We start from the raw sequence: 14,596 nt of genomic DNA, 5'->3' as shown, positions 1-14,596 counted from the left end.
TTTCTCTTTGGCTTCCTCCCGCAACAACATGTACGTTAGCTGCGATGATCACACTCAACTGTCCGTAGCTGTGAATATATGAGTGTGAACTGTTGTTTGACCAGTCCAGGGTCTACCCTGCCTCTCGCCATAAGTCACCTGGCATCGGCTCCAGGACAAGCACAACAGAAAATAACAGAATATAAGACACAAGAGTCTTGTTCGCTTCACACCTGTTGTTGAGACGGAACCCTCTTTGAGAATAAGTCTTCCAAAAAGCCAAAGAAAAAGTGTGTTATGGCAGTTTGAACTCTGAAGTTTTGTGTGACTTTAGGGACGTACAGTATATTTCTGAAAACTGGTCCACTTTATTTATAGAGCACTTTAAAAGTGCTGTACATTATAGAAAAATGAAACGTAAAAACAATTAAACATTGGGCAAATGATAACAATAGATTAAAAGCAATGTTGAAAAATGATAAAATATTTAAGAAACAATATTAAAAAATTCAAATAGAGTAGGTAGGAATTGGCCTTTTGGTATTTTCCAATGTGTTTAAAGAATCTATTATTCATAAGTTTCAATTTATAAATTAAACTACTGAAAAAAAAGAACTTTTCTACCATATTCTAATTTGATATGCATCTGTACATCAATGGTGGTTTGTGTGTACAAGTGTTGCTTATTGTCAAACGGAAGTCAAAACTGCAGGAGCAAGCTCCAGCATGTTGCCGTAGATTTAGTCGAAGTGGATGTAAAGTAATGCTCATCCTTCCACAGACAAATCATCTTGTGACGATTCTTCTCCTTCTCTCATTCAGACCGAGGAAGACGAGAGCGAACGTTGGCTAGCAGAAACTGAAGTCAACGGGCGGTAAAAAGTCCACGAGGAAAAGAAGAGGAGAATATATGAATACATACGGTACCCTGCTTCTTATCTCCACGGCAACCGTGTTTCGCTCACACTTCTGCGAGGAGACCTGGCCGAGCTGTCACCAGCGTTGGAGCGAGCGAGAGGAGAAAAAAAAAAATGCCAATGAAGCAACATCGCTTCATGATGTTCCGTCACCCTCGGCCCACGTCTTTCGCAAATTACCGCTGATGTTCAGCAAGTTGAAATTCCCACCAGCTTGGGTTGTTTGACTTTATTTCTGTCATCATTGCAAAGCTTTACACCATTCAGAACTGAATTACATTTGCCAAAGCACAGCCACCCGTGACTTCACACCTGGCACCCACCCGAATTCCTTGGCGCTGCTCAGCGCTGCTCAAACAGAGATCCGCTCTCGACCCCGGAGAGCACCCGCGCCCCCTCGGGCTTCCCGTGCGCGACTTCCTGTGCCCACCGACCCTTCATCCGAGGCTATGAGAGGAGGAGTCGAATCCCAGCTCACTCCATCATGCCAGTTGTGAAGAGCCGAGAGGAGATCCGGGCTGGCGATGTTCAAGGTAGGCTAGCCGTCTGCGTAACTGGACGTGCGTCTGTCGGGCCTTGTCCCAAGAACGTCTCACGTGGCGGGCCGTGTATTTGGTGCCCGACTTCATACACCTTCATACCACCGCTATGGCGTAGCAATTACAGACGCCATCAATACTACTTGCAGAAACAAGACAGAATTGAAGAATACTGTAGCACAATGCACTGATAATATGACTTTTTGAAGGACTTACAGTATTGACGTATTTAGTTTCAGTTGAACAGTGACACTCCCACTTGACATATTATCCACTATACTATGTCTTTTTGCTGTCGTTCAATAGCAAGGTTCTGACTTCAATAAGCAAGCGCACGGCTTCACACGGGGGAAGCCGGTCTCGACAATAGCGACCGTACAAGGACAGCAAGCGAGTTGCTGAGAGATGCTACTTTTTTTTTGTTTGTTTTTTTTGTCCGTGACTCAGAAGGATGAAAGGAACATTTAAAAGTGGCAGTAGCATGTCTAGCTAATGGTAAGAAGAATTGTACGCAACAGCACACATGAAGACATCAAACACTGCAGACAAAAGGCAAAAGCACAGATAGAATTCGTCAAAGGTGCAACACGCAAAACACGAAGAAATTATATAAATAAACAAACAAACGACTAAATGTGGTTATTTTTACCGAACAGACAGAAATTAAAATGATTTCTGAAATAGTTATGATTTAAAGTAAATTTGGATCTCAATAAATTAGCGTGTAGTAGAAAAGTTCATTTACTTCAGTGGTTTCATTCCAAAAGTCAATCTCGTAGAATACATGATTTCTCATGTATAATGCGCTTTCACCCCCCACCCCCCCAAAAAAATTGTCAAAAGTCAATAGTGCGCATTATACATAGGTATAGGGTAAAATGAAAAAAAACTTTCACATTTTATAAATGTTTGCCGCCATCTAGAGGTTATGAAAAAGCTGTACACTTTCATTCCAATATGCCACCGCCACCTAGAGGTCATGAAAAAGGTGTAGCCTACAATTTCATTCCAATATGACAGGGGTACGTATGACTTCATATATGTACAGTTGTGTTCTTAAGTTTACATACCCTGGCAGAACAAAGCCTGAACAACAACCATTAATTTCTTTATGGTTATGTTTTGTTTAATGATAATGCTTTTCTGAAATGCGTGACAGTTTCATTTGAATCCCATTAAAATAAAATGAAACGTGTTTCACCTGGCCCTTCATGTTTCCTTTAAAGAATTGTACCCATCTTACAAATTCTGCCTGGCTAATCAAACATATGACCACAACGGTGTGTTTTCTCATTTACTAAAGAAAAGTAGGGCTGTGAATTTCAAAATAAGAGCAAGTAAATAAAAAGAAAGTATTATGTGTTCAAATAATGTGCTTAACTTCAGAATAATTATTTGAAAAAACAAAATACAGATAATACTTCACGTTTAGATCATATGTGTAGAAGCAAAATCATCCATTGTAAAATTGCATTATACATAGGTAGAAGGGTTTTCCAGAATTTTGAGGTCAACTTCGGGGGTGCATATTATACACGAAATTACGGTATATACATTCAATGAGCACATGGGGAAAATACTCAATTGCCAATTCCTACCTAACTTCTGTATTAAAAACAATTTTCATTGTTTCTATTATTCAAATTTCTTGTCACAGTGACTTTTGGGTTTTCATTAGCTGGAAGGTATAATCATCAAAATACAAATACAAAATATTAAAACAAATTTGCTCTCTGTTAGAGTGAATCTATGTACGATATTAGATAACCTTTTTTAATTTAAAAACTGAAAAAGAACTTCAAATCATTGGGAAATCATTTCAATGCGTTGGTTTCGTTTGTCTCTTCTGTAGAAATAAACTCTGAAACTTGGATGAATGAGCCTTTGAAGTTTGTGTGTGTGTGTTTCTCCCTAATTGTTGTCTGTGTGTTTTACTCACGTGTTTGTTTTCATTTTTGTTGTTGTTGTACTGTAAGTGTACTGTTGTGCTCTGTTGTGTAGTGACTACTAGCCTGTTTTCATTGTGCTGTAAGTGCGTAGTTAGTGCGCATGAGCTGCTAATGCTGCTGCCTTACTACATACTGCATAATAACCTCATGGAGGGGTCCACAGGGTGGTCCAGGAACAGAGCGGCACTGCCCCCCTTGCCCCCCGCCTAGAACTGCCACTGTTAGGAGGGGAAGCTCCCTGTTGAAGGCCGCCAACACTTTTGTGCACAAGCGTCGCTCGCACACTGAGCGTGTGAACGACAAGGAAGGCGTGACTTTGCCGAGTCGTGATGTGGCATGTTTTTGCTTTGTGTACTGAAGGGATTACGGTAGCTGAGCGCCGACTCCCTTGCAGGCGCCCCCCGGCTTGAGTGTGTGGACAGCGTGCACGGCAGCGGCTGTGAGGGGGAGCGCACACCGCAGGAGAGCGAGCGGCAACAAGATGTTGGCCGATGAGTCACTTTTGGATGCAAGCTGCCATGTGTGAGCAGCTTTACAAATGTTGATTGAGTCGTGGAAGGATTACAGGTGCTGAGCGGCCTGGTGTTGGTTGTGTACTGAGAGCCGACGAAAGGGAAAGGGAGGGGTGAGGAGAGAAGAGGGCGTGTGCAAAGTGGTGACAGTGTGACTCAGGAATAACTTCAATGTCACTGTTATTGGGGCAACAAAATATCCCAAATGTAAGAAAATGTTTTTGGGTCCCATGAAACCAAGGTTGAACTCTTTGGGCATGTTTCCAAAAGGTATCTTTGCTACAAACACAAGACTGATCATCACCAAAAGAACATCGTTCCTACAGTGAAGCTTGGTTGAGGGCAGCATCATGCTTTGGGGCTGATTTCCTTCATCTGGAATTAGTGGAGGGAATTATGGACAGTCAGTGTTCATAAAACCTTCAGGCTCATGCTACAAAGCAAAAACTACGCAAAAAAATGTCAGGAAAAGCCTACTAGAAGAGCTGAACTTTATTTGTGGATATAATCACAGGCACTTTAAATGGTGGCGCTTGTATGCTGACTGCCATTTAACAAGAGTTTGAATGTGATTGGTTTATTATAAAACTCTGCTACATCCTTTGTAATAAGAGGGTGCAATCACTTTGTTTCAGGTGTTTATTTTTTATTTAAAATGCTTACTCGGTCGGATTTTTGTACATCACAAAATCAGAATCAGAATCAGAATCATCTTTATTTGCATTTATCAAACGCTGGCATTTGAACAGGGGTGTGTAGACTATTTATGTTCACTTTCTATAGAACTTGCTTAATACTGACTAATGACTGATTAGACTGAGTATGTTCGTGGTTGGGTGAATAGTTCCTTTTTGACCGTCTTCCTGAGATTAGAGAAAAAGTTGATAGTGAGAACATAGTCCATGTTGAGCGGCGATCGTGGGCCATGATTTATGCTTGTATTTAGGAGAAACTCAGAGAAATATGAATTATTAATACATTTGTAAGCTGCTTGGTTGTTGTTCCTTCTCAAAAACATGAATTCATCTTTGAGCTTATCCAGGTCTCCTCGATATTTAAGTAGAGTAATACCTTAACTACGAGTGCCCCAACATTTTTTGAGCTACGTCACTTTTTTTTTGTTTTTTTTTTTGCTTTGTGTCACAAGCCAAAATTTTAGTTACGTTATGTAATATTGATAAATGTGCAATTAACAATGTAACTTGAATGGGATACTTTTAAGTAACACCGCTTTTCCAATGAACTTGCAGTGATTAGTGTTTGCATTGAAAACAATTCCCTCCAGTTGTGAACCAGCACCATTTCAAATTCAAATCATTTGGATTACAAGCAACATGGCTAACCGTCAACGTGCATTCAGACAGTGAATATAAAAAAAAAGAAACTGAGAAGCAAGTGCGACTCACATCCTATGTTATTTTTTATCGTACCTCGCCTTGCCTCCACCTGGTCATGTGTGACTGTGATAGGAGGAGGAAGAGCTAAGAATAGCGAGGAGGGGGCCCGATGCTGCGAAGCCGCTTCTACCCACGCTGCTGCGTTCCTTGGCGTGCCGCTCAAACAGAGCTCGCCCCCCCCAAGATCTGCAGCACAGATCTGCAACGTGTGTAACACAAGTGATTTTTTTTCTTTTTTATTTTCCCCTCGTTCGGTTGTGTTCTCTCACACAGACGCAGCATCCTTTTTTTGTGCCCTGGTTGTGAGTGACGACGAATAACACGATCACAAATTTCATCAAGAACTGCCACTTTGCGCACCACATTCAAAGGGCGTCTTTTAACGCTCTTCTGAAGGTTTTCCTCACTAATGGAACACGCTGACAGAACAAAAGGAAACGATGAGATCCGTGCGCAGATGAAAGTAAGCGGTTGGGTGTGATGTCAGAACAAGCTAAATAATATTTGATCGCACAGTCCTCAAACGGCAATTGATATGAGGACTTACAAAAACATGTAACTCCAAGCGTAGGCTAACCAGCGTTGGAGAGTAACTAATTACATGTGACGAGATTATGTCATTTAATTACAAAATTTATGTTATTGGAGGCCGACTGGTTAGCACATCGGCCTCACAGTTCTGAGGTTGCGGGTTCAAATCCGGTCCCGCCTGTGTGGAGTTTGCATGTTCTCTCTCTTTCTATTTGTTTTTCTTAAGTCTGATTAGTATTAATAATACTAAGGTTTGCTTGTTCTTTCGTAAGGTATGTATTACCCGTGGCATCTTTATTTTCCACCTCCCATGAGACCATCGGCACATCAGCCGGCTTGCATACCGTCCTGAAAGCTAGAGGTCATGTGCCCAAATAACATGTTCACTCTTGGTGCAAGATAATAAAAAATAGTTAAGACACTACAAAAGCTGCAGAGGGCAGATAAACACGCATAAGCTCTAATAATATTCACATTACAACTATTTATTGTATTAGGGGACTAACTGACTTAAAACAGCATTTTTAACAACTATACAGGGGCACTAGGAACGCTGGGAAATCTAAAAGCGAGCCACCATGTTTTGACGTCCTCGTGGTGGCTTGCTGTCAAAGGATTTCCCAGCATGCCTACCGCCGTTGAATAGTTGTTAAAATGCTGTTTTAAGTTTGTGTGTTTGACTGATTGGCGACCGTGGCTTTCCTTGCCCACGGAATTAAAATAACTTCATTGCTCAAGCGACGGCCTAGCTCTAGCCTGCTCAAAACTTTACCAAACGACGCCTCGTGCCTTGTAAGTTGGGGGCCTCGTAAGTCAAATTACCACTGTACTTCCATTTTCTAGTTTTGCGTTGCTGTTTCTTATCTTCACCAACGCCAGTGGACGGCTGTGCCGCCAGCTGTTCCTGTGAGTACGTCTCTGTAGGCACACAGGGAGGTGTCGGAGGGGGTGGCTGGGGCCTGCAGGTTGTCACCTAATTAGTGGAGTCGGGATCAGGAGAGTTTTTGTAAAGCAGAAAGCTGCAGAGGTGAGAAGGACACGGCTCTTCCCTGGAGAAGCAACAGAGGTGCAAGAGGAAGCAGCAGGAGTTGTTTGCGAGTCGCTCGGCGTCTTGAAGATGCCGCAGCACTGGGGATCGGTGGTCAGGAAGAAAGGCTAAAAGTCAGTGGTGCTCCCTTCGAGAGGGTGAATTGCAACGCTGGAAGGTGGAATGATGTGGTGTGATATATTGGTCCTGACAAGTAAAGCGAGGTACACACACCCATCCGACGATTTTTTAAATGTGAGCGTCGCCACACGTTGCAAGAAAAAATTGGTCGTGTGTGCTTACCGCTCCTTTGGTGCGTGTTGTAATTGCAATAACCAACACAGCACACCATACACATATCTCCATCGAGAAATGCAAGTGTCCTGCCCCATACCAGATGACCCGACCTAAAGATCCAGACTAACGAAAAATACGAAGAAGAAGAATGCGTAGCGGAAGAAATTGAATAAGATAGGCTAAGTTGGTAGTGAATCTGATAACTCAAGAGGCTACGTTCACACTGCAGGGCATGATGCTGAGCTCGGATTTTTTGTTAAATCTTATCTTTTTATGGAGTTGTTCACATTAAAAAAGAAATGCCACTTCTACTGTGTCACACGCATGCGCGGAAAACAAGACGTCACATTGCACAAACACGAGACGGCGTGTTTATGGATGTAAATATGGCCCCGCCCACGCGTAGGTCAGTTTCAAATGTGTGCAACCGGAGGTTTTCTTATATTTATTAGTTCTAAAGCATCTTCTTTTCGCCACTGACTGTTTTCTGCTCCTCCGTCCGCTGTTGCCGTTTGCGGCGTTTCTGTTACGTCAAACAGTCTTTTGATGACGTATTCGTCGGATGAGTGTTACGTGAGCGTCCGTCCATACTGCACTCGCATCGGATACGTATCCGATTTATATCCACATATGAAAGAGGCCTGAGTCAGACATGAAAAAAATCGGAATGGCACTGTTCACACTGACATGAAAAATGGTTACATACATGTCCCATTGGGCAAAAAATAAATAAATCAGAATTGACCTGGAGTGTGCACATAGCCCAAGTCTTCTCCATGTTATTTTCATCATGGTGAATGACTTGTGATACAAATCCACACACATTCAGCACAGCTAATTTCTTCTGTATTTGTGTGCGGCAGCAGCGCCAGCTTCCTAATTGGCTAGTTGGTCACAATCCTAGAGTCCTGGGCTGGGCTGACCGCACACGTAAGGATTTGCGGTCAAAAATATCAATGTATAAGACACCCCAGACGTCACAGGATAATCGCCCAAGATACCTTTCAATGAAATCCGAAATCATGACTTTGCTGAAACTAACGGCCAACTATCGGTATGCGTGTACTTCGCTTTCAACGTATGTAAAGATTTTATTCTTTTTTTTCTGACATGAAACAGTGACAACCGACGACTCCTACTACATATTTTGGTTGTTGCAGTTCCACTCAAGTCCTGCAGGTGACACCAAAACACAAAGTTGCCAAGACAAATCGAGAAGAAATTTCTGCTGCCAATGGACTTGAAATGCTGTTGCGAAAATAGTGCGACAAGAAATCCACACGCTTCAGTCAAATTGCAAAACTAAGCATACAGTTGAACTACTGTAATGTTATAATATAACCCATTACTTTATACAGTAGTGCGTTTAATAAATATTGGATTGGATAAGTGGCTAATGTATTGTGATTTTCTCTTTTTCACCCTGTAAAAAGCAACACAATTTGAGCCACAGTGATTTGAGCAAAAAATGTAATTGAAATATGTATTAGACTACGAAGTGATTCCAAATTGTTTCGGGCAGCCTGTATTTGCGGTTTGGGTCGCAGGACCAATGCGGAAAATGTGGAAGGTTGCATGGCGGAGGTCTGACACGTGAGAAATTCGTATGACAGTTAGAGAGCTGCTTAGACTTGAAATTGACCCTGATGCAAAAGTTATTCAACTGGGAATTAATTCACACATTTTAAAGACAAAAGTCTCCAAAACATGGCTTGTCTTGTTAAATTGGGAGTTTTTTTGTTTTGTTTTTTTGTTTACTTGCGAACTAACAATGGTGAACACACTGGAAAGTCTGAAGACAGATGCATTTGTGAGGTGAGGACACGGGTTTCTAATCTCTGAAATTCATTTGGCCAGTTTTCAGACTCTGATTAGATTCTGAGTGAGCGTCCTTTGACGAGATGGAGGCAAGCTTGCGTTTTAAATGGAACTTGGTCCCATTACACGGAACTAATGAGTAAACCAACAGAAAAATGACGAATTGATAGAGGACGCCATTCTTTTTCTGCTCTACTTCAGATCTAATGGGCACACAGTCGGTACAATGCCAACACGAGGTGAACATTTTGGCCCAAAGGTGGAGGAAGGATGGTTTGATTGTGTTCAATTTTTTGTTTTGTTTCATGAAATAAAATACCCTAGAAATGACAAAATCAAATAACTGGGAAAAAATGTGTACTCTCAAAGCTATCAAGAATGAAATTCCGATCGGGTGTATACACGATGTGCACTACATTTAATCGGAATAGCCATGTGACATGCGCACTTCGTGAACGTCACGTCATTTATCAAGATGGAGGTCCGTCGTCAATTCAGTACAGTAGTTGTGACTGTTTTTATGCGTTTAGTTTAATAACGCTTCATAAAAATCACTTATAAGTAGTTGAAAAGATCTCCGTCGCTTACGAGGTCAGTCGGAAGCCGCCATATTGACGTTGTGCGTAAACGATGACGTTGCCGCACATTTACGTCGAGACAAAGCAAGCGCACACAAAGCTTTTCCCGGCTCCGAATGGTGAAAATTTACGTCTGAACGGTTTGGCAAAAGGAATATTCCACCCGTGTGAAACCGAATGAAATTCCATTTGAATTTGGCTTGTTTTTTATGATTGAGGTGTTTATGTGGAGCATTTTCATTCGGTTTCGGCTTCTATAACGATTATAATCGAAATCAGAATCATCTTTATTTTGCCAAGAATGCACACAAAGAATTTGTCTCGGGTAGTTGGAGCCGCTCTAGTATGACAACGGACAGTCAATTGACAGAGAACACTTATGAGACATAAAGACATGTCGATTGTGCACATAGAAACAAACAACCATTGGCGCACACATTCACACCTATGGGCAATTTACAATAGTCAGAATTCTCGACAGCCGGTAGATCGATCGTGCTCAATGTTAGTTCATATATGCCGGAACAAGTGTGAAGACCTTAGAAGTCCCGAGTGACAGCCCCTGAAATAATTAGCGTAGATTTTTGCGTCGCAACAGATTTGATTAAAATCAAGTGGAAGGCAACAGTTCCTGGGGGTTCTCCCCTAATGACAAGTATTAAAGAACAGTACGTGTCCCACAGCAGACGTGATGTCTGCATCAATAAAGATCTGTCCTTCTCTTCGGCCGAACATCGTGCAGGGCATAGCTGCCGCCGCTCTGAATGACGGCCCGAAATTTAATGGCCGCACAAAAATCAGGCCGAGATGCCGTTATTGCTTCTGATTGTGCGAGGAACTGTATTTTTCATATTATATTTCACGCAGGATAATATCAAGGCATTAAAAAAAGGGAAAAATGGACATGCATCCATACTTCACACTTGGGCAGGTTAAAACGCAGCTTGTAATATTAACTTCATTTGTACAGTTCTGTCTTTTTAAGAACACTGACACTACAGAATGATCTATTTGCGAAGGATACGGACTGAGGCCTGCCGCGAATCGGGAAAAATCACGAGTAATTGACGCCCCAGCTTAAAATGTTAAATTGCGCACATTAATAGTTTGAATTGTAAATATAACACAAACTACAAACGACTACGAACTACTTCCAAAACACCTTTTCACTGAAAAATCATCTTACAACGTTGCTCTGCCCACTTTTTTTGCTCTTTGATAAGTCCAACGCCCTTTTAATGTTGGAATAGCGCCGCCGGGACGAAAATCCAACATGAGCTTGTCGCGACAGATTGAACATACTGCAGCAGCGTGTTGCTGAGCTTCGAAGCAATGACGTCCGGGACCCTCCCAGGGTTAGGGGCCCCTCGCTGCTGCCGAGGGGCACGTCAGTCTGCTGCTAAATTCCTTCCACAGCAGGAGCTATACTGTAAGCGTGGTGGAATAAATGGCTTCAATGAGGTAATGAAGCCCCAGGGGATAGATGGGTCCTCAAGCCTCCCCCCCAAAACATACGTGCGTGTTTTGTTATCACACTGCTGCCATTATAATCTATGGGAGTGTGTGTGCGCTCACACTGCCTTGTCCAGTTTATTTACCCGGAATGAAGAGAGCGTATATTGTTATTTAAAGAGCCGAGGCAGCTTCAGTGGAGAAATGTAGTGTGTCTCATTAGCCAAGAGAGGATTCTTGACCAGACTAAAGTGCACTTAATCATACACACGAGAACTTTTTCAGTGAAGTAACATCCCCCCCCCCCCCCCCTGTTGTTCTGGCTTGTGTACAAGATGCTGAGCGGCGGTGACCAGAACTAACATTTAAACGCCGCCGAAATACCTAATTTCGTCCCCTTTATGGTCGAATACAGTCGAATACGTGCACAATGGCCTGCCAAAGGGTGACTACATTTTTTTTTTTTTTTTTTTAGGACACCCTGTATTATTATTATTGTCTTATTAGAGAAAAACTGCTCACCCTTTGATGCCTGATCGAGACGTAGCATTAAAAGAAGCGCTGAGAGACAGTGTGTGCATTTCGTTGTACTCGCTGGTGAAGTATGGAATGTGTACAGGGAGATTACTGCATGTGCCTCTTCGCAGAACAACTATTCAAAGCTCCGTTTGCAGTGTATTTTCTGTTCTCTTATTAAAGCCGACTTATTGCGCAGTTTGCTGTTGGTCCTGAGCGACGAGGAAAGACACTTAAACTTACAGCTTTCCATTTCTCGTGCGATAGTTCTCATGAAAACATGCCCTCTATTTCTGTGGGGGCAATGGCATCACAAAAAGCCAAATAAAAAGCAAATCAAACCGGACTGTGGACTGGATGCTAACTGAGGTGAAGTCTTGCATGATGGCTGGATTTTGTGTGACTTATGAGGCCTTTCTGTTTGTTGGTCAAATGTCATCCGGAGGCATTCGAATTTTAAGCTTTCGCTGTATTTTCTCACACAGACTTTGAATACTTTCAGCTGACGGATAGATTAGAAAGTATTTATCAGTAATTGTGACAACCTGTCTTCCCACACTGTAATTTAGTTGTCATGGTCTGTGCATACATGGCTGTCATTGGACAAGGTTTCTTTTGGGCAAATGTTCTGTCAGTTTGACTTTGCGAATTGATTAATTACAGAGGCTACAAATAGAAAAAGTGTTGGCTTCCGTTCGGCCCGCAGGGAGTCATTACGGATTACCTGACGGAGCGCTGTGGCGTTGTGCAGGTTTGACACCCAATGTCACTCGCAAAACACGGTGCCGGAATTATTTGGTTCGGCTGCCATTTTCAACCATGTGGTCCAATCCTTTTTTTAGTTGAAAAGTACTTTTCGCCACCAAATCTTCAAGATGTAAAGTAATACACATACAGTACATAGATTTAGGGATGATTATCAAAAAGTATTGGTGGTTAGGTTTTCTGTAGATCTGTGTGTTTTGCTAATTCCTGTTATTTCTCCAAGTGTGGCCGTTGCTGCATTTCGACATACTGAATGAGGACCTCTTCGGGAATATGATCAACACCAATGTGTCTTATTAGTGGCAATCGACCTTTTAAGCACTGCTGAATGTTTCTTGAATTATGGGGGACATGTTGTGACAATAAGCGAAAATGAGACTTTTGTTTTCAGGTTTTGATTCCCACATTGTTGCCACCCATTCAGTCCAAACTAGTAACCAGCTACAGCTTTCACCCTCTAATCTCAAAAACGTGTTGCATGAATGGTGTGTTTTTTAACCCTCTGTTGCATGACTGAGATTCTGATAAGCGGCCGTCCACTGTAGTGACCGCATGCATCAGAGGGTTCAAATGAGGAATTTAAACAAAAATAGGACTTTTGTCCTGAATCAAAAACACGCACGTCACACATGACAGGATCGATGGTGAAATGATGCATTCCTCGGAGCTCTGGCTTATTATATTAAAAAATAATCATAATAATAATAATACATCTACTTGTATACTACAAAACAAAATAAATTCCGTATTATCACAGCGTCACATTCTTATACACAAAATAATTTTCCTAATCCCCTTTTACAATTATTATCTGTATTACAAAAGAACACATTCTCTGCCATTTACTCAGTGTACCTGAACGCCGCTCGCACACACTGTTGCGTGCTTGCTTAGTTTCATTCTGAAGCGCGAAATAGCAAACGCAGCAGGCGCACATTGTTTCAAAACAGGTCCCTCTGCTGGTCATGTTTAATATTACAGTAGACGAATATCGCAGCAGAACCTTTGCTCATCTAATTATGACAGTGACGTATCGCAAGGAGGAGAAAGTACATAACTAACCTGTTCAGCCATTTAAAAAAACAATTTTTTTTTTTTTTTTTTTTTTGGGGGGGCGGCCATTTTCATGTGATGGTGTGCTGTGAGATTTGTTTTTTTATATACGACGTGCTTGACCTCCTTCGTGGACCATTTGCACGGTGCGCATGCGTGTTCACCGCTTGGTCACGTCCAGCGCATATTACATATACGAGTAACGTGTAAACACGCGAGGGTGTTTTTGTGCAGCCGCCACTCACGTTTGAGCGCGGCTGCATATGTGAGTTTAATTGCCGCGTAAATGCCGTCAGTGTTCATCGAGCGAGAGGCCTCGCCGCAAGCTCGGATGTCTGCGAATGGAATGATCCGCTCGTGACACCCGCCATTTAAAAGGCGTTAATTAGAGGGCCCTTTATGACAGTGGCGATGTCGTATGGTACTGATGAGTCCAAATGGGCCGGCAGCAGCTACCTTATGTATTCTGTCAGCCTCCATCGCGCCTCGAGCTCTTTTTGGAGATTCATTTTTAATGTGAGGTACACTAAAAGGCGGCGGCGCACTGGCTCATCTTTATCTGCATTGTAGTGCGTTACCTCTGGGTGTGTGTGTGTGTGTGTACAGATTTGTGCCACGCTTAATGATTGGCTTCGTGTTTGTGCTGGCAGAGCGCCACCATCCATCCATCCATTTTCAACAGCACTTATCCCGGTTAGGGTCGCGGGGCGGTGGAGCCTATCCCAGTTGACTTCGGGCGAAAGGCGGACTACACCCTGAACTGGTCGCCAGTCAGTCGCAGGGCACATATAGACACGGACAACCATTCGCACTGCCACTGAATGGGAACTGAACCCACGCTGCCCGCACCCAAGTCGGGCGAGTGTACCACTACACCATCAGTGACTGGCAAAAGTACAACCCCAATTCTAACGAAGTTGGGACGTAACATAAATAAAAACAATACAATAATTTGCAAATCATGTTCAAACTATATTTAATTGAATACACTACAAAGACAAGATATTTAATGTTCAAACTGGTCAACTTTATTGTTTTTTTTTTAGCAAATAATCATGAACTTAGAATTTGATGGCTGCAACACGTTCCGAAAAAGCTGGGACAGGTGGCAAGTTGAGGAATGCTCATCAAACACCTGTTTGGAACATCCCACAGGTGAACAGGCTCATTGGGAACAGGTGGCTGCCATGATTGGGTAGAAAAGGAGCTTCCCTGAATTGCTCAGTCATTCACAAGCAAAGATGGGGCGAGGTTCACCTCTTTGTG

General features: G+C 42.5%; 1 protein-coding gene across 3 annotated transcripts in view; it reads left to right on the top strand.

Moving 5' to 3' along the window:
- The window catches only part of grin2bb (glutamate receptor, ionotropic, N-methyl D-aspartate 2B, genome duplicate b), an 86,832-nt gene that overhangs the window by 4,522 nt on the left and 67,714 nt on the right, over positions 1–14,596 (top strand). For all 3 annotated transcript variants that reach the window (XM_061771456.1, XM_061771457.1, XM_061771453.1), the window contains exon 2: positions 802–1,429. In XM_061771456.1, the coding sequence (XP_061627440.1) occupies positions 1,421–1,429 (9 nt within the window). In that variant the 5' untranslated portion in view covers positions 802–1,420. The remainder of the gene's footprint in view (positions 1–801; positions 1,430–14,596) is intronic.

This window comes from Phyllopteryx taeniolatus, chromosome 4 (assembly GCF_024500385.1).
Source record: "Phyllopteryx taeniolatus isolate TA_2022b chromosome 4, UOR_Ptae_1.2, whole genome shotgun sequence".
In the NCBI taxonomy this organism is placed as follows: domain Eukaryota; kingdom Metazoa; phylum Chordata; class Actinopteri; order Syngnathiformes; family Syngnathidae; genus Phyllopteryx; species Phyllopteryx taeniolatus.
This window is presented reverse-complemented; position numbering and strand designations above follow the sequence as displayed.